Below are 19,581 nucleotides of genomic sequence, written 5' to 3'. Positions count from 1 at the left end.
TTAAACTAAGCTGCTGCTTGGCTTCAACCTGCATGGGGAGTTACTGCGTTGTAAATCATATGCATCATTTCCTAACTTCCTTGATCTGTTCCCACTTTTCAGGAAGGCCTTGTGCCAGGCCTTACTTTGTGAGGCATGAGGGGTTAACCAAGATTTTGCAAAAGGTCACACCATGTGTATCTCTCATGTACGGTCTTTCTTAAAGAGGAGACTGTCTAGGCTGTCCTCGTGGACTGTAGCAGAGAGCAAACAGTGGCCCCCAGATCTCTTGGGTCAACTGTTGTCACTGCTGCTGGAGCTTAATATTGCATGATGGAGCAGGCTGCCCACATGCACTTGGCCTAGCAGTTTATATGGGTCTCTTGGGCCCTATGTAACGTCTCTGAAGCATAATTAATTTTGTTGTTTCTTTACGGAGTTGTTCTGTTCAGAGGGATTTTTTTGATTGCCTTTTTTTTTTTTGGGGGGGGGGGGGGGGGGGGGGTGGCGGTGCCAGCCAGCTGGAAAGGCGTTTGTACTGTGAAATGCTGCGAGTGCCTGTTGCGTGCTCTGGGAAGTGGCAGGAGGGTTTATGAGGGTGCCAGACCAGCTGGGATACAGTGGAGCCTGACTTGTGGCATTTTGTATTTGTGCTGTTTGAAGCAGGTCCTTGAGTGAACTGTCTTGTCAACTGTGTCTGGCTTTCCTCATGTATTTGGTTTGGATGAGGAAGAGACCAACAGGCCTGAGCTGACAACACAGAAACACCCTTGCCTTTGAGAAGTACAGCTGGTCTGATAAAAAATAATAGCATGCACTTTGTCTAGATTGTAGTGTTTGCATAATAATGAAAAAATGCTTTATGAACATATGTTGTGGGGTAAACTAAGGAAGGACTGCAGGCGACCTGATGTAAACATCTCAAAAAAAAAAAATAATGGAATTGGGAATTAATCACACAAACATGCTGTGACAGGCAAAAACGGTTAGAGAAGTCAACAAAAGCTATTATGGGCATTGGTCAGATCATCTAAAAATCAGCAGACTGCTTTAATAAGGAGCTGAAGTGTAACCAAGAATTTAAGAAAAAGACTGGGGTAGGAAAAATACTGTCTTTGTGTTTTATCAGAATGACTTACAATAGTTAGGTAAATAAAACTTACAGTAGTTAAAACTTACAGTAGTTAGGTAAATAGGTTTTCAAAGCAATTAGCATGTTTGAAATGAAAAATATAGCAGCAGTGAGACAAACATTGGCTGCCAGGTAACTGGTTGAAAGAGTCCAATAATGTTGAAATAGGAAATGAAAGTTAAGTATAACAAAAATAATCTGTTTTAAGGCTTTTGGAGGGGCAAAGACTTCTAAAAGTTCAATGCGATACTTAGGGCTAGTAAAGTTACAGCTATTGTGACCATAGGGACTGAAACATGCTACACATAGCAATGTATAGATGCAATACTTAAATAAGCTAGGAGGCCAAATCCTGTAATCCTTACTAAACAAAAATCCCATTGAAGTCAGAAGAAGATTTGGGTGAACAAGGAATGTATAACTGGGCAATTAGAGACAAACTTGCAGCCTGACCTTGACTGGGTCTTTGTGCCTGTGATTAGCTGTACCCACAGCATCTGGGCACATTTGTTTAAAGGCATAGATAATTTTAAAGAAATCTCCAAAAAATACAATTATGCCATAGTGAAATTTCTGGTTGATCTAAATGACAAATGCGAATAATCACATAGACATGAATAAAGGCCGCACTTGTCAAATCTAAGTCTTATGGAATGGCAGAATTCTTCATTCTTTGTTCATTTCCTGCTCAGGCAAAGCAGGAATTTTATAGTGTTCTAGTTTTGTCCCTAATAATATAGGGAGACAGTTAAGTGACTTTTCAGAAATGGAAGACAGATTATTGTGTAGGATGTCAGAAATAATATCTGGGTAAATTAATAAAAGCATACAGCAACATCTGCCCTACATCCTTTTAAAAGCTGTATTAATAATTGCTCTTGTTATTGTTCTAAAACTATTTCAGAATGAAACAAAACATTCCTGAGGTTCATTCGTTTACTTTTTTTTTTTCCCTCTCTTGCCATCTAAGTTAAAATAAAATTGTAAATAAACAAAACACTTTCTTTTGAACTAAAATTTAATTACACTAGAAGTGTCATTCTCACTGCCAGTTACTGTAGTGGGACGTGTGTTCCATGGGTCTGAATCTGCTTTGTTTGAAAAGAGCTGCTGTCTCAAAGCATTGAGGAAATTGCAGTTCTCAGTAAAAGAAATCCTAGAAACATGCACAGGAACAGACAGAAATTGTTTCACGGTCTGTTCCTGTAAAGGGTAACCTCAGTGACTACAGTGGGCTCTTGATATTAACAAATATATGCTGCAAATTCCGATTTCCAGGACTGTGGTTCTGTAAAAACTTGTGTGTGCCTCATGGTACATACAATAAGTTGCTAGGGAAAAAAGTCAAAGGAATCCTTCTACTACATTAACTTCGTACGCACATATTTCTATTACGGTTTTATATGCAAATGATTATAAATAATCTCTGCAAATTGACTTTAGGAGATGGTTTCATATGCTTAAAAAAGCCCTTCCTTAAGGGTTGCTGGTTGTGCTAGAAAATTTCAAATATCTCTTCTGCATAAATTCTACTGCTTTGACACTTCCTCCTGTTAAAATCTTAAAAATAAAAAAGGATACTTTTATTTTGAGAAAGCTGAGAAGTGTGTTAGGATCTATTTTATTCAGAAAGTCCAGACCTGTTTACTTATTTAATTTCTTCCTCTTGTATTAGAATATAAAACTGTGATTAGAGGCCATCTGCACTTTCAAGTCCATCTGTCCCATCAAGATGCGTACCTTTACTTCTGAATAAAATCTCAGGGTTCTCAGAGCCTGAGATTGGGTGTTAGGGTGTACTGTCCTGGTACTAACCAACGTTTACTCTTTCATCTCTTTTCCATCCTTACCCCCATTTTCCTTGGTAAGCGGATTTGTGCATTTAAAGTTCTTCTGTCCAAGATAGTGTGACCAGGTGAATACAAAATGCAGTGATCCAAAACAGGTTTATTTCACAAAAAAAATATTTTATTTCTTAAAACAGATAAAAAGCTTAACATAGGAAAATAATTTAACAGGAAGATCTGGCATGTGCTTAGCTTAATTTTAAACATCTTCCTTATATCTTTCCACAGACTTTGAAAAACTAGAACCTCTGCTCCCCTTTCTTCTGCTCTCTGTATGCCTCCTTTTAATATATATAATCCCTATAAATCCGTTTTCTTTTTCATTAGTTTCTAGGCCTGGGTAAGAATGCTGGCAACTCAGCAAGGTATTATAGGGAAAGTTTCAACTAATGCCACTATTGTGGATGTTAAGGCGCTGTATTATAACTTTTATTAGAGCTTATATATATTCTTGCAATCCAGTGGATTGTTCAGGGCATACTTTGTAAACGTAAAAACTTCGTTCTGTAGTCAAGACCTCTTCGAAAAGTCTTCCATGTTCAGCACTGGATTACTTTGTGTCCTGTCAGTATAAATTAGGGTCTTGTTGAATAGTGCTGATGTTCCCTGACCTTTCTTAAGTGACATTACAGTACAATACACTATTCAGAATAATTTAAGCCAAAAATAATGGACAACGTATATTTGTCCTGATTTGGTTGCCTGAAAGTGAATTGTGAGCAAGTCTCAGTCTGGTTCTTGGATCTGCTGGTCTTGAGGATTCTTTTACCTTTCCCCATCTCTCATGCCTTGATGACAAACCCCTTACTACCTGTCCGTTTTTACACGGTACAGCAAGCTTTCTCTTTCAATGATACACAAGTGTTCTCTTTTTCTGTTTAAAAAAAAAATATGTTTTTTATTTTTCCTCCCCCTAGTATGGAAGGGATGGGACAGCTTCACAGAACTACTGGTCTTTTACACTGTAGTTGCAATAAAGTTATCCCATCAGAGAAAGCATAAGTGGGTGTGCCTGGTGTCTTTCTTACCTCTTCTGCAGAGAGGAATACATGAGCTGATTGCCATCTCTGGAAGTGTGAATCTGGTACAGGCTATTTAAACATAAGAGGAACACAATGGTGTCCTCCCATGCCAGACTACTGTAGTTCTTAAATATTAAAGTGTTGAAGTGCTGTATTTACTTGTGTTTAAATAATTTGCTCTTAATGGAACAATATGGCTTTGTGTGTGGGTGAAGGCTTTTGTTGTTGTCTTTTGTTTTTAAACTGCTTTCAATGTAATGTTGTACTTAAAGGCTTGAGAATAAATCTTCTTCTCTTTGTACTGTTCTAATCCATTTGGAATTTTGGGATTAAGATTGGATAGTGCTTTCCTCTGTTGTCTGGCTATTTTTTTATGCACCATCAAAGCATGAGCATAAAAAAATATGGGCTCAGTGTCTAAACAAGTGCTTTTGTTTCTGTATAATTTCTCTGTAACAGATGTCAAATGGTGATCCAAAAAATGTTCCACACAGAATTTAGGATGGAACAAATTTCAAACCAGATTACCAGAATGGGCACAAGTAGGCGATGGATAGCAAGTCCTTTGTATTCTGTGCCTACCTACCTCAGGGTAATGAAATTCAGATGATCTCTTTATTTTGCATACATTAGCAAAGAACATTTATATAAAATATTTGAGTAAGGGTTTGACAACAAAAATAAAAGCAGCTTACAGAATTATGTGTATTAACGAAATCTCAGAATGTAATAGCTTAGTTAACAAAGACTTAGCTGTGTGGTTTGTTAGTCTGGCGTGTTACTTTGAGTTACTAAATATCCTTTTTTATGACTTTTGTAAAATGAACTGAAGAAACATGACACTAAATAAAAGAATCAGATGTTAACATAATCTTAATGGAATACACTTAGAAACCTGTGCATTTTACTGAATTTGAGAGTTTCCAAGAACCTTTGTTTCTTTTTTCATTTATGCAAAATTTGCCCAGAATAATTTAAAACAAAGATTTTGCAACTGGAATTAGTATGTTGTAAATTGCTTATTATTCTTTTAACTTTTTTTGTTGAGCTTTGAGGTTTATATTATGTTTATAATGGGCATATTTGTTAAAATAGGCAATGTAACAAGGTAGGTGGTCTCCTAATTAATATTTCTGTACAGATCTGTAAACTGTGTAAGGCTTGTTTAACAATACAGAAATCATGTCCTGTTAGATTAAGACATTTGTTTAGGAATAAAGTTCAGCTTTTTCTTTGAAATCCAATTGATCTTGTTTCATGGCCTGTGAAATTATTTATTTTAAGAACTGCTTTAAAAGTATAATTAATTCAAGAAATTTCTGTGACCTGTTGCTAAATATTTAGACCGTGGATTAATTATGTTTGCTCGGAGCTTTAAATAGTGATTTAAAAACTTGGCGAAAAGGAAAGTTACTTAGCAGTGAAAGAAATTATACAATAATGATAAGAGGTGACGTGTTCGTGTAATCCTTCTGTCCTATAAATGGCCACATTGTTAAAAATTCAAGAATAAACAAGAGAGTTGAATTTAAAACTAAATACTGTCATCATGGTGAGAAAGTCCCAGATGATGTAGCCATATGCGTTAATTCAGAAATGTTCATAGGAATGTGCAGTTTCTTATTCCAGCTGTTAGCAAACCTTCTCGTATGCACTATTGATCTGTAGAATGGAAAGTATTACATGAAAATCTATACCAACTGCCTTTTCAAAGTCCAACACTTGATACGTGGCCAGAATTCTCACCTCTTTCTAGGGTCTAGGATGTTTTCACACTGTGTGTGACCTGTACTCAAGTACTGTCACAGAGTGGGCTGGCATTTAGATTAAAATAAAGGGGTTGTGCCTTACCTTTCAGTCTAGTAAATCTCTGCTTGTTGATTAAAAAGCCTTGAAATATCACTGCCAGTATTACATCTGCCGAAGTGATGACAGATAACTGCAGTGTTACAATGTTAATAGTTTTCTTCAAAAACCATCTCTATATTTGTTTGCTTTTACTGACAAAGCTAATGGCAGTTGCTAATAAAAGTCATGATAATACCAATGAAAGCTCACTAAAGACTGAAAATAAACAATCTTGTTATAAAGTCATGGTAGTTTATTCTTGTGTACTGATTTTAATGAGATATGTCTGACTGTTGGAAGGAAGACAAAAGGTTGCAGGGCATTTAAAACAGCCATATTCAAAAAATAAAAGAAAATTAAAAAAAAAAAAACAAAAAACAACACCCAACAAACATACTTGTAACAGGCATTTTACCATTTTCCAAGATAATAAGGTCTTATAACCAGAGTTTTTAGTCAAAGTTCAGTTTCTATTCAGTTTCCAAGTACTTTATTCTTCAGAATTGAATGCTTCACTTTCCCCCTTAATGTTAATTTAAAATTGCTTATTTGGACTTGATTCTTCAAAATGAACATTATATTCCTTCATATAAGTCATATATATGTTATAAAAGTCATATATATGACTTAAACTGACAGTCTGCAGTGATTACATTGCAGGGAACACAAGCCTTCTTGTTTTGCTATCCGTCTCCTTTCTGGTAGATGGTGTTGTCTGTTAGCCACCTTAATAACGCAGCAGTCATCACAATGTTTTCCTTTATTTTTAGTTTTCAAATGTGTTCCCCTTTCTTCTGATCATGCACCTAGTCCCAGTGATCCTTGCCATTTATCACCACTGATCACTGTATGTGAAGATGACCAAGAAAATGCGTGTATCTCTTCTGCTACAGAATGTGCTGCCTGATGTCTCCAAGATTTAATCAGGTGTAAACTTTTCAGCAGCAATAATCCAAATCCTTATTGATTCCCAATCTATTTGTAATGTTAGTGGAAGCCCTGGTATGAATCTTTCAATCAGTTAAAGAATCTAGATGCAGCTGCACTTACACAACAAATGGTTATCCCACAAATTTCCATGACTGCAGTACAGCCTTTGACCTTTAATTTGTATGCTCATCTAGTGCAAGCTCCTGAATAGTGAATCGAGTCTATTGAAAACAGGCATGATTTTCATAATTTATTTTGTAATTACTACTTGGTGTATCCCTAGAAGTAGCCAGTAGGGTTTTGCTAACCACAAGTCGAAGGCTATTGCTGTGGAACAAGGCAAATTTTCAAAGACCAGGCTGAAGTGCATGGGAACAAAACCTTTTCTGTTGTTATAATCTAGTTGTGAAATTGCTTCAGAAAAGGTCATAAATATTCAGCGTCTGTCTATGGTGCTACCACCCTCTTTCTCAGAATTACTTTCCATTCCTTCAGGAATGGTGTTTAATACCTTTTCTTTTCTCTTCTCATGTCTACTAACACAATCATGTATATTCAAAAACAAAGGTCTATGTCTTACAGATTTCTTTCACAGCACTGTGGCATTATGATCTCTACTTGTATCAGATACCATGTCACCTACAATAGTGTCTTAATTGCCTAGGCTCATGGAAACGTGGGAGAATTGGCCACCTAAGACGAGCTTCTAAAGAAACCACTGAGCAGAGCGGGGAGTTGCTCTAGAAAGAGGGGAATGATCTTTCTCTCTCTCTGCTTCCCGGGGAAATCAGACTTAGATTAAAAAGTGGTATTTTCATAAGTAATTACCATTGATTGGATGAAAGTACTGCCGTTTTATTAGGGAATGTTGAGAACCATTCAGGAATGCATGTACTTGAGGAATGAGTACAAGCCAAGAAGTGTGTTTCAGAACCACAGGAGCACTGAAATGTTGACTGAAGGACGAAGCATAAATGCCTATGTGCAAATATACAATCTTAGAATATTTTTCAACATTTTTCTAAGAATATTAAGATAAAATATTTACTGAAAAATGTTGATGCATATAAAAATGGGGTTTCTCGCAATGTGGAAATTGTACGCTAAATGTTTGTACACTTAAATGCTTGTACTCATAAACAGAAGAATACTAATGGAATCCTGGGATGATTTTCTAATAGTTTATCCTCACCAAAAATGTTCTGAACAACATAAGATGTGTGATTTATGGTACAGGAGTGAAACTTATGTAGTTTTAAGGTTGTCCTCATAGCTAATGTAATTTTTAGTTTATTTTTAACAAAGTCCATCTTCCACATTTCTCCTCAAACTCATTTATTTTTCCTTCCCCATCCATTTTACATATTTTACTTTTGTTTGTTTTGCCTGGCGTTATTCTTGGAATTTAAAATGCCAGAATGAATAAAAGTAATTTAAAGTGTAAAGTAGTTCATACCATTTTATTCATTTTCTACTTTCTATTTATTTTATACTTCCATTCTTATTTGCTATGTTTGTCCAATGCATTTTGTAAGCTCTTTTGGAGCAGAGACTGATCTTTTTGATCAGAGAGATCTCTTTGCTGTTATTATGATGTTCTGATTTAGTTCAAATTAGCTGCACTGGTGTTACTACTTCTTTAATCTGAAATATAAAAAAAAAGTGCTCAGTGTTAACATTTAATTTCAGTAAAGCACTGTTTTGTAACTGTATCCAACAGGAACTTTGAAGTTTGCAATTCTGGACAGTCATTCAATTTTGCTAGTACCAAATCAGTGCATAGGAGATCAAAATCAGGGCTATTCTGGCACTACTGTAGAGGGCAAACAAACAAACAAAAAGTTTATTTTAATTCTTAAGTATGGCTAAGACATTTTCTCTAATTAACGTATTTTCTTTTTTTTTTCACTCATATAGACTTCCAAAAAATAGTGCTGAAATACATGAAGACTGCAATAAAATATTATGCAAGTGAAATGTTTATACATACTTTTGCAATATTTCCATTTGCTTGCACACTGTTTCAACATTGTAATTTAACTACTTGATTTTTACCGCATTTCAGTCAGTCAGGAAATACAGTATATAAGCATATTAAAATGGAGGGGTTTATAGGCAGAATTTTCTTATTAAGATTTGTCAACAAAATCCTTGAAAATGTAGTGAGCTGACAACTATTATTGGAACAGATGCATAAACTACCATTATAGCACATTGCACCATCAATTATGTGTCATGTATTCTGCCAAATATTAAGTGTTCTGACCTTTGTTATTAATAATAGAGGCAGACACTGGGGACATGAAAGACAACGTAATGCGTGGAAAATCTATTATAGATCTGATTTTGTTAATGGTTATGGAGTCTACTTTGTGTCCTGCCTCTCCTTTTGTTAGCTATAATTTTATGAAAAACTGGACATTCCATGTAGTGGAAATCCACATTGTGAAAAACATATTTTGGTAGAATAAAGCGTTCCTAAGTTAAATATTTTTTAATGAAAGAAATCTTGTCAGCAAGCTTTATTACTTTATTTGAAATACATTTATTTCTCATGTTCCCCTGTTCCTTAGTAAATAATGTGGAAGAAGTGGAATGAAGCAAGCTTGTTTTTACTGTGTTCTTGTATTTTTTATTTATTTATTATTGTTATTTTTCTCAATATTGTCTGTCACCTTGTAGAGTAAAAGGTTTCGACAAAGCCTTTTGCTAGATTATAACTTCTGGTATTTTTAGGTGATTGTGCAGGACAAAATTGATAATATGTTTAAAAAGAAGGCAAAACAAAAACAGTAGAAAGACCAACGAAAGGGCGGAGATAAAGACTTCTAAAGTCAGTGATTCTGCTTAAAAAACAAAAGGGGAAAAAAATGAAAAGCCCTCAACTGACTTGAAAAAGAGCAAAGAAATAGAAAACATGAGACAGAGAAAACTCCTTTCCTCTTTAGCCACTGATTTCCAGTTTCCTTCTCAGTGTAGGACATACAGCCCAGAATGGCTTTCCAGTAAAACTTTTAGCAGTTGGTCCAGGATTTCATGTGGAGTGCACTGCAACTGCTTCATATGAAAATCAATGGACTGTGGACATTCAGAAGAAAGCATACTTTGGTCCTAAAAGTTTTAGAACTGCTCGTACCAAAACACTTGTTAAGGATGTGTTACTTTTAGACAATAGAGTAATTGTTTAGTATTCTTTATTCTTTAGTATTCTATTTATTTATTTATTTAAGATTACATTGGGGAATAACAAGCTTGTTGACAGTAACTGTGTATAAAATAATATTTATTTCTAAAATTCACCAATATGATCTCACATGAAAAATAAGAGCTCCTATGGAGAACACTTTTAGTATTGTTACTTTCTTTGTGTCTTGTCATAAATTCTAAATAAGTATCGAAGCCTGGATTACCATTGCATTTTGAGGTTTAAAATATTTTTTTGTGTGTGTCTTATGCTAAAAGCCTACTCATAACTTAAGAAAGAGGAAATCATTTGGAATGAAAGACAGGTATATAGAGTCAGCATGTTTTATGAAATTAACCAAAATTTGGACAAAATAGGAAATGTTGCCGGGCAAATCTTACATTCAGAAAAGCAGTTGCATTCAATTCTTAAATAATTAGAATCTCTTTTTAACAGTTCTTAATGATCTGGTGTTTTTGCTATATGTAGCACACACTCTTCTAATCAACCAAAATTTAACATTTAGCTTGATGTTCATGTCAACAATAAATTTTGACTGTCATGCAAAAAATAAATCCCTCTAAAAGCTCCTTACGCTTATGTTCCTCTGAGCAGTTTGACACAGCTGAGAGTAATTTGACACAGTTCAAAAATACATGCCTTTCATAGACTTGCAGTGAATACACCAAACAGAAACCATTGAGCTGTGTGTCAAGGTAATATTGGAAACATATTCAAAAATGACATTCATATATATGTACAATCCAGAACACTGTATATACCGCAATTAGTATACATGCATGGTTTTCCTTCTCCTTTTCTTGCTAAATCTGAAGAGTAGAGAGAACAAAAGCCTTCTAGTCAATGAGCTGGTTTTCTATAGAGTATTCATAAGTTTGAATTGAAGTTATCTTTACAAGCAAATGGTTTTATAAAACTCAGCAGAAAATAATTCCAATGCAATAATTACGATTCACGTAAAAAATAAATAAATGAAATGCATACCCATATATTCACACCAGATTGTAGGCCATCTTGTAGGCAGATTGTTATTCTCTATCTTTCACATAGCTCTGAGGCCCATGGAACGTTTAGGAAGAAATGCATTTGGAGACAATACTTCATTAAATTACATTCAGTACTTTATTAAAGCCACTTATTTCTTCATGCTTTCTTTTATTCACACGTGTTTAACCCATGTATACTGAATTTGCTGTCCAGCTGGAAAGATATGACTTGATTTCCTCACCAAAAAGAATTTCATCAGCACAAATTATTTGTAGTAAATACCTCTTTTCTGCTCCATACCATGTTGTCTTTTCAACTAAGTCATTTTGAGTTTCAGTACTTACTTTTCTGATGATTTAGGCCTGTACCTTGAATAACTGAAACAGCACTAGTTAGCATTTTGTCTCCAGTGGCCCATATTGTTTTTAGAAAGTCATCAAAGTGTGGAAGGTGCCAATTCCCTTTCTACTTCCATGTCACCTCTATTTTCAGCTAGGATGCAGCTACTAGATGACTAACAGTTTCCATCTCTATGCCTTCTGTGCAATGAACTGGCATTCAGCCTTGTGACAGGATATATAAGGAGCCTCCATGCTGTGACCTCCCATGACACATATATTACCATCACATGTCACTTACTACAGTACAGTGTTTCAACAACTTGTTTCTGGTTACTCAAGGGGCATGTGCTGCAGAATGCGTGGGAAGCTACCTGACGGGAATGAGGCTACTCAAAAACCGTTCTCTTTTCATGGAATCATAGAATGGCATGGGTTGGAAGGGCCCTTAGAGATCATCCAGTTCCAATGCCCCTGCTACGGGAAGGCACACCTCCCATTAGATCTGGTTGCTAAGGGCCCCATCCAACCGGGCCTTGAATACCTCCAGGGACAGGGCATCCATAGCTTCTCTGGGCAACCTGTGCCAGTACCTCACCACCCTCAGAGTGACAGGACACCCTTGTCCTGTCATTGTCTGCCCAAGCAAAAAGTTGCTCTCCATCTTTTTTATAAGCCCGTGTTAAGTATTGAAAGGCTGCAATGAGGTCTTTCTGGAGCCTTCTCTTATTCAGGCTGAACATCCCCAGCTCTCTCAGCCTTTCTGTATAGGAGAGGTGCTCCAGACTCATGTCTTTAGAGAGATGAAAGCAAGCAGACAGTGGCTGAAGTAGTTGTTTCTTAAGATTGGATTTTTGCCTGTGGCCCATGGATTGAGAACCTGTGTGGTGTCCTGCAAGGAGAGCAGGAGTGATGGGAGCACAAGATGCTCTGTGTTGCCAACTACGTTGAAGACAATGCCCAAGATACTGCTTGCTGCATGGCTTGGGCCAAAGAAGGCCCTTCCTAGGGAGGCAAGGAAAGAGGTGAAGTCCTGAATGTGTGTTTCTGAGACTGATAGCTTGATTGTGAAAATCGCTGAGGACAAAGTAGTCTGTCATGGCATTGAGGTTAGCAGGGCTTTAGTGATTTATTAATTTATTTTTTTATTTTATTTAACCTGCAATACTTTGACATATGAAATGATTTTGTAGTCTGCTTTAGTTCCGGCTTCTGTGGTTATGGAAGTGAGTTCTGTGAGCCTGTCTTACTGAGGCATTTCTCCTGGATTTGGTACCTGGTAAGAAAGTAGATGCTACACTGTGTGCCATTTTGTACTTTTCTAGTTGTTTGTGAGTAGTAGTTTGGTAGTTTTGGTTTGTGTGAGCTAGTTCAGAACTGGTTGCTTTACTTGGGAGCATTACTTGTTAGCTAATGAAAGCTAATTGGGCAATTCATCACTGAAGAACTGAATCACTGAATTGAGAAAATTTCTTAATAGTGGAGTTTGATAAGGAATCTTGAATTTCAATTTCTATAGTTTTATGTTTCTGGTTTTAGACGTACATTTTATTTACATTGTGTTTCTTAGACCAACAAAACAATTTTTGTAGTAGTATACACAAAATGTACAGCTAAACACTTTACTAAGCATACCTCTATATTTCATGTCTCATACTGCCATCTAAGGGCAATGTAAGCTGAGAAGGCGGCTAAAGGGTTCTTTAATATTTTCTGCTTCTCTTCCCTTGAGGAATTCAGCAATCTGTGGGTGAGAGGGTGGGCAAGGAATCACAGCTGTCCCTTGATATTGTTTCAGCTAAGGGGATAGAGGAATTTTCTAGGAATCTTGAGTAAATGAGAAATTAAAATGTAAATCCTAGTCACAGTCTTTTAAGAAAATGCCATTGCAATGAGTTTGTGTAAAAGCCAGCAAAGAAACTGAGATTACCAGATTTGAGGCTTCTCTGAAAATAATATGTTATCAAGCATAGTACTCATAGAATCATAGAAGGGTTTGGGTTGGAAAGGACCTTAAGGATCACCTACCTCTAAGACCCCTGCCATGGGCAGGGACACCTCCCACTAGATCAGGTTGCCCAAAGCCCCATCCAACCTGGCCTTGAATACCTCCAGGAATGAGGCTTCTCTCGGCAACCTGTTCCAGTGCCTCACCACCCCCATAGTAAAGAAATTATTTGTAATATCTAATCTAATTCTACTATTTTTTTAGTTTTAAGGTGTTATGCCTTGTCCTTAGTCCTGAAGAGTTTCAGTTGAAAGTCTTACTAGTAAGGGAGTATGCAGTTCAGATTCTTAAAGGTATCAAAATCCTTGACTCATACAAATTTAAGGATTAATCCTTTATAATGAGAATTTTCTCACTAGGGTTTTCCATAAAAGGATACAAAATCACATTATTTTCTTATTTTTCTAATTTAACTTTCACCCTTTTTGTATTTCTGGATGTTTTAATTTTCCTGGACTTTTGGAAAATGAAAAAATAATGTTAAATAATGTGAGCATCATATCAATATTTTTGGATTTAAGCATTCCAAATTGTATTATGAAAACTTTTGTTTCCAGGAAAAAAATGCTTTGTTTTGTTTTGTTTTAATCTGCAAATTGTACTTGGATAGGCATAATTCTACAGCTTCTTTCTCACACAGGTGTTTTGAACTACGTGATAAAGAATTACTGTCACAAGCAAAACATTTCAGTATATGTCAATATAGTGTTATGTTGACATTGACAAAAGTAGGTTTTGTAATGAGGACCCCTTTGAGCAAAACTTTACAATACATGAGTTGTTTTTCAGGCTAGTTTCCAGCAAACCTTGTGTAACAGAGAAAGTAATTAATCTTACATGTTACTTTGACAGGCTCATGCAAGCAAAGACCTGGAAGAACAGTTGCGATCTGTGTCCAGTGTGGATGAACTCATGACAGTACTTTACCCCGAATACTGGAAAATGTTCAAATGTCAGTTGAGGAAAGGAGGCTGGCAACACAACAGGGAATACTCTAGCTTTGACACGAGATCAGATGATTCACTGAAATTTGCTGCAGCACACTATAACGCAGAGATCCTGAAAAGTAAGTACAAGTTATAAAATAGGTTATAACATCATAAAATCTGAAGACTTGTCAGTTACATGAAAAATATGTTAAAAGCTCAGCATCATTAGTAAACCACTCTCAGCAGTTTGGTTTGATGTAATGGTTATAAAAAAATCCTTCATCGTCAACTTTCCGTAGTGAAATGAATTGCTCCACAGAAGTACTTTTGTTATGTATATCCATTCTCAGAAAGCTACAGACTGCTTTCTCAGCTCAGTAAATGTAGGAAATTGTTTCTCTTAAGGTATAAGGAATACTGATTTGTAGAGGCTATTAAAAATTTGTAAAAAGCAAAGAAGGCACTAATAGTTCAATTCAGTAACTGATTCTGCTCATTTTCTACAATTAAGTCATGGCTGATAATGTTTTCTTTTCTTATGTGTTATTGCTGTAGGAGGCCAAACTATCCACTTGTAACTTTTTCCTTTTACAAGAAGGCAGTTGACTTATATTCAAACAAGAAAAAAACAGCTTTCAAACAAATATGTCAGTACCCCCTTAATATTTTACGTGACCTGAAGCTTACAATTTAGCAAGTGCTTACAGGCAGAGGAACACAGGATTTATAGCAGTAATTTCTGACATGATATTGGAAACCACGTACCTTAATGGAGCCCATTTTCTCTGAGTTGCCTACCAAAAACTGGCTCCATCAGAGAATAAAGGGCCTGTACAACTGCAAGTCTCATGGCTGTTTAGTGTAACTCTGCATTTGGCAAAGGCTGTATAACACTATGTGAAATATTGGCTGAAATTTGTGTGGATGATTTAAATGTATATACCACCATTCAGGTTAAATCACGTGGTGTGCATGATAGCTAAATAATAGCCTTTTGCTTTAAATTACACTCTTGTAGTTAACAAAGTGAATGTATTCAAATTAATTTCATGTTAAATGTGGAGACAGCAAATTTATTGTTTTTAATGTATAGTATGATCCAAATGAAGTACAGTGTTGGGACCATTAAAAGTTAATTTTCAGAAATGTGCAGTACTTCTCTAGACATCGCTTACAGTGGGACTTAACCCAAGCAAAGAAGGAACCCATGCAGCTTCAGCATCTACAGCTCCATTGTAAATATGCCTCTGCTCCATGGCACATGCCTTTGAAGAGAAAATTAGCTAGAAGTTAACACTGAACAATGTGTATTTCATTGAATAAAGGGTGGGTGGGACTCTTGCAATGCATATTCTGTTTCTAACCATAAATAAAAAAAAAATGCTACTTATTTACTGCAGAAGAGTACTGTTTTTAAGCAGCTGCTTTATAACATATGAAATTCCCTGTATTTTGGCAGGTATTGATACTGAATGGAGAAAAACTCAGTGCATGCCACGTGAAGTGTGCGTAGATGTGGGAAAAGAGTTTGGAGCAACTACAAACACCTTCTTTAAGCCCCCATGTGTATCCATCTACAGATGTGGAGGTTGCTGCAATAGTGAAGGACTCCAGTGCATGAATATCAGCACAAATTACATCAGCAAGACAGTAAGTTCTCACTCTTATTACAATCCAAGTGCTCCTTGCAAATTGGTCATGCATACTTAAAATCTATTTATTGCCACTATGGGGAAAGAAAAAAATAAATTTTAGAATACATAGGAAAAACAGCTGAAGATACTACTGCCATGAAGAAAATACTTAACACACTCTTTCCCCAAATATATTTGGTTTAAAAAAAAAAAAAAAAAGATTATGATGTCCAGTTTTGTTATGACATTTTCTATTAAACTTAATTTTATTCTGTTTGCATGCTGTATTTAGCCTGTAATTTTATTAGTGAAGACTGTATTAGGACACGTGCAGACAGGATTCACATTGCAAAGAGAGCCTTTTAGGAGCTGAACCTTGGCATATTAAGAGATACTAGTGTAAAGCAGCTTTTTGTTGTGTTTTCATGCAACTTCCTCAGGTATATGTCCAGTTTTTATTCTTCAGGACTAGGTCAAGGCTAGTGAACAGGTAAGAGTGTGCAGGGATTGTGCGTTGAGCCTGTGAGCTTCCGTTAAAGGAAAAATATACATGCATTATTCTATTTTAGGTAACTATAACAATTATTACATCTTCTTAAAACAGTGTTTCTACAAAATTTGTGTAAAAATGGTCACGCTTCAAAATGTTTGCTAGGGTATTTTGCTCTTGTTACAATATTTGGTGTTTTTTGTTGGTTGTGGGCTTTTTTTTAACTCTTCTTTCTAATGCTTTGAAGAAAACTAATTTTAGAGTAAATCTAGCTTCCTTTTTCAACTAGATTCTTCTAGCTGAAGACATCTGTATGTATATATAAGAATGATATGTAACTGCGTAGACAATGATTAAATGGTAACCCATGGAAATATCATTCCCTTGTCATGATAATTCTTATTGCTCTGAGCCTTCTTGAGAGAAGATTAGGAAAAGTGAAGAAAACAAAAACAAACTTTTTTTTTTAAATACATCTTCTGTCTTCATTTCTCACCAAACCTGTCTATGTGAAATGGTGTATTCTACCAAAAATTTTTAATCCTAATTGTGAACTAGTGCTAGACAGTCACACAGCACAGGGATAATGCAACTCAAATAGCTTAAACAAGGAAAACTACAACACTGATACCATTCAGCTCCATAGATATTCCACAGAATCACAGAATCGTCTAGGTTGGAAGAGACCTCCAAGATCATCTAGTCCAGCCTCTGCCCTAACACTAACAAGTCCTCCACTAAACCATATCACTAAGGGCTACATCTAAACGTCTTTTAAAGACCTCCAGGGATGGCGACTCAACCACCTCCCTGGGCAGCCCATTCCAATGCCTAACAACCCTTTCAGTAAAGAAGTTCTTCCTAATATCCAACCTAAACCTCCCCTGGCGCAACTTTAGCCCATTCCCCCTCGTCCTGTCACCAGGCACGTGGGAGAATAAACCAACCCCCACCTCTCTACAGCCTCCTTTAAGGTACCTATAGAGAGCGATGAGGTCTCCCCTGAGCCTCCTCTTCTCCAGGCTAAACAACTCCAGCTCCCTCAACCGCTCCTCGTAAGACTTGTTCTCCAGACCCCTCACCAGCTTTGTTGCCCTTCTCTGGACTCTCTCGAGCACCTCCATGCCCTTCTTGTAGCGAGGGGCCCAAAACTGAACACAGTACTCAAGGTGCGGCCTTACCAGAGCCGAGTACAGGGGGACAATCACCTCCTTAGACCTGCTGGCCACACTGCTTCTTATGCAAGCCAGGATGCTGTTGGCCTTCTTGGCCACTTGAGCACACTGCTGGCTCATATTCAGCCGACTATCAACCAGTACTCCCAGGTCCTTCTCTGCCAGGCAGCTTTCCAGCCACTCATCTCCCAGCCTGTAGCGCTGCTTGGGGTTGTTATGCCGCAGATGCAGAACCCGGCACTTGGCCTTGTTGAACTTCATGCAGTTGACCTCAGCCCATCGGTCCAGCCTATCCAGATCCTCCTGCAGAGCCTTCCTACCCTTGAGCAGATCGACACACGCACCTAATTTGGTGTCATCTGCAAACTTACTGAGGGTGCACTCAATCCCCTCATCCAGGTCATCGATAAAGATATTAAAGAGGACCGGCCCCAGCACTGAGCCCTGGGGGACTCCACTAGTGACCGGCCTCCAACTGGATTTGGCTCCATTCACCACAACTCTTTGGGCCCAGCCATCCAGCCAGTTTTTAACCCAACAAAGCGTACGCCAGTCCAAGCCACGAGCAGCCAGTTTCTCGAGGAGAATGTTGTGGGAAACGGTGTCAAAAGCCTTACTGAAGTCAAGGTAGACCACATCCACAGCCTTCCCCTCATCCACCAAGCGCGTCACTTGGTCATAGAAGGAGATCAGGTTCGTCAAGCAGGACCTACCTTTCATAAACCCATGCTGACTGGGCCTGATCGCCTGGTTGCCCTGCAAGTGCCGTGTGATGACACTCAAGATAATCTGTTCCATGAGCTTCCCTGGCACTGAGGTCAAACTAACAGGCCTATAGTTCCCCGGGTCTACCCTCCGGCCCTTCTTGTAGATGGGCGTCACGTTTGCTAGCCGCCAGTCGACTGGAACCTCCCCTGATAGCCAGGACTGCCGATAAATAACGGAAAGCGGCTTGGCCAGCTCCTCCGCCAGTTCGCTCAGTACCCTCGGGTGAATCCCATCCGGCCCCATCAACTTGTGTACATCCAAGTGTCGTAGCAGGTCGCCAACCATTTCCTCATGGATAGCGAGGGCCACATCCTGCTCCCCATCCCCTTCCACCAGCTCAGGGTACCAGGTATCCAGAGAACAACCGGTCTTGCCGCTAAAGACTGAGGCAAAGAAAGCATTGAGCACCTCAGCCTTTTCCTCATCTTTTGTAACTAAGTTTCCCCCCGCATCCAGTAAAGGATGGAGATTCTCCTTAGTCCTCCTTTTTGCGTTGATGTATTTGTAAAAACGTTTTTTGTTATCTTTAACGGCAGTAGCCAGATTGAGTTCCAGATGAGCTTTGGCCTTTCTATAATTTTGTCCCTGCACAATATCCTTATAGTCCTCCTGAGTAGCCTGCCCTCTTTTCCAAAGATTATAAACCCTCCTTTTTCTCCTAAGCTCAAGCCACAACTCTCTGCTCAGCCAGGCCGGTCTAGTTCCGCGTCAGCTCGTCTTTGGGCATGTGGGGACAGACCGCTCCTGAGCCGTTAAGATTTCCTTCTTGAGGAGTGCCCAGCCTTCCTGGACTCCTTTGCCCTTCAGAACTTCCTCCCAAGGGACTCTGCCAACCAGTGTCCTGAACAGCTCAAAGTCAGCCCTCCGGAAGTCCAAGACAGCGGTTTTACTGGTCCCCTTCCTGACTTCGCCAAGAATAGAGAACTGAACCATTTCGTGGTCACTCTGCCCAAGACAGCTCCCGACCACCACATCTCCCACCAGTCCGTCACTGTTCGTGAACAGAAGGTCTAGCGGGGCACCTCCCCTGGTAGGCTCTCTAACCAGCTGCATCAGGAAGCTATCTTCCACGCTCTCCAGAAACCTCCTAGACTGCTTTCTCCTGGGCTGTGTTGTGCTTCCAGGATATGTCTGGGAAGTTGAAGTCCCCCACAAGAACAAGCGCTGACGATTTCGCGGCTTCTGCCAGCTGCCTGTAGAACTCCTCATCAGTCCCCTCATCCTGGTTTGGCGGCCTATAACAGACCCCCACCAGGATGCTTGCCTTGTTGGCCTTCCCTCTGATCCTA

At 38.1% G+C, this 19,581-nt stretch overlaps 1 protein-coding gene across 1 annotated transcript in view; it reads left to right on the top strand.

The window, feature by feature from the left end:
* Nucleotides 1–19,581, top strand: part of VEGFC (vascular endothelial growth factor C) — an 81,715-nt gene that overhangs the window by 40,081 nt on the left and 22,053 nt on the right. The window contains 2 exon segments of the mRNA XM_066996177.1: nucleotides 14,149–14,362; nucleotides 15,685–15,875. Of these exon segments, the coding sequence (XP_066852278.1) occupies nucleotides 14,149–14,362; nucleotides 15,685–15,875 (405 nt within the window).

This window comes from Anser cygnoides, chromosome 4 (genome assembly GCF_040182565.1).
Source record: "Anser cygnoides isolate HZ-2024a breed goose chromosome 4, Taihu_goose_T2T_genome, whole genome shotgun sequence".
Taxonomy (NCBI): domain Eukaryota; kingdom Metazoa; phylum Chordata; class Aves; order Anseriformes; family Anatidae; genus Anser; species Anser cygnoides.
The sequence above is the reverse complement of the archived record's forward strand: the minus strand, read 5'-3'. Positions and strand labels throughout refer to the sequence as shown.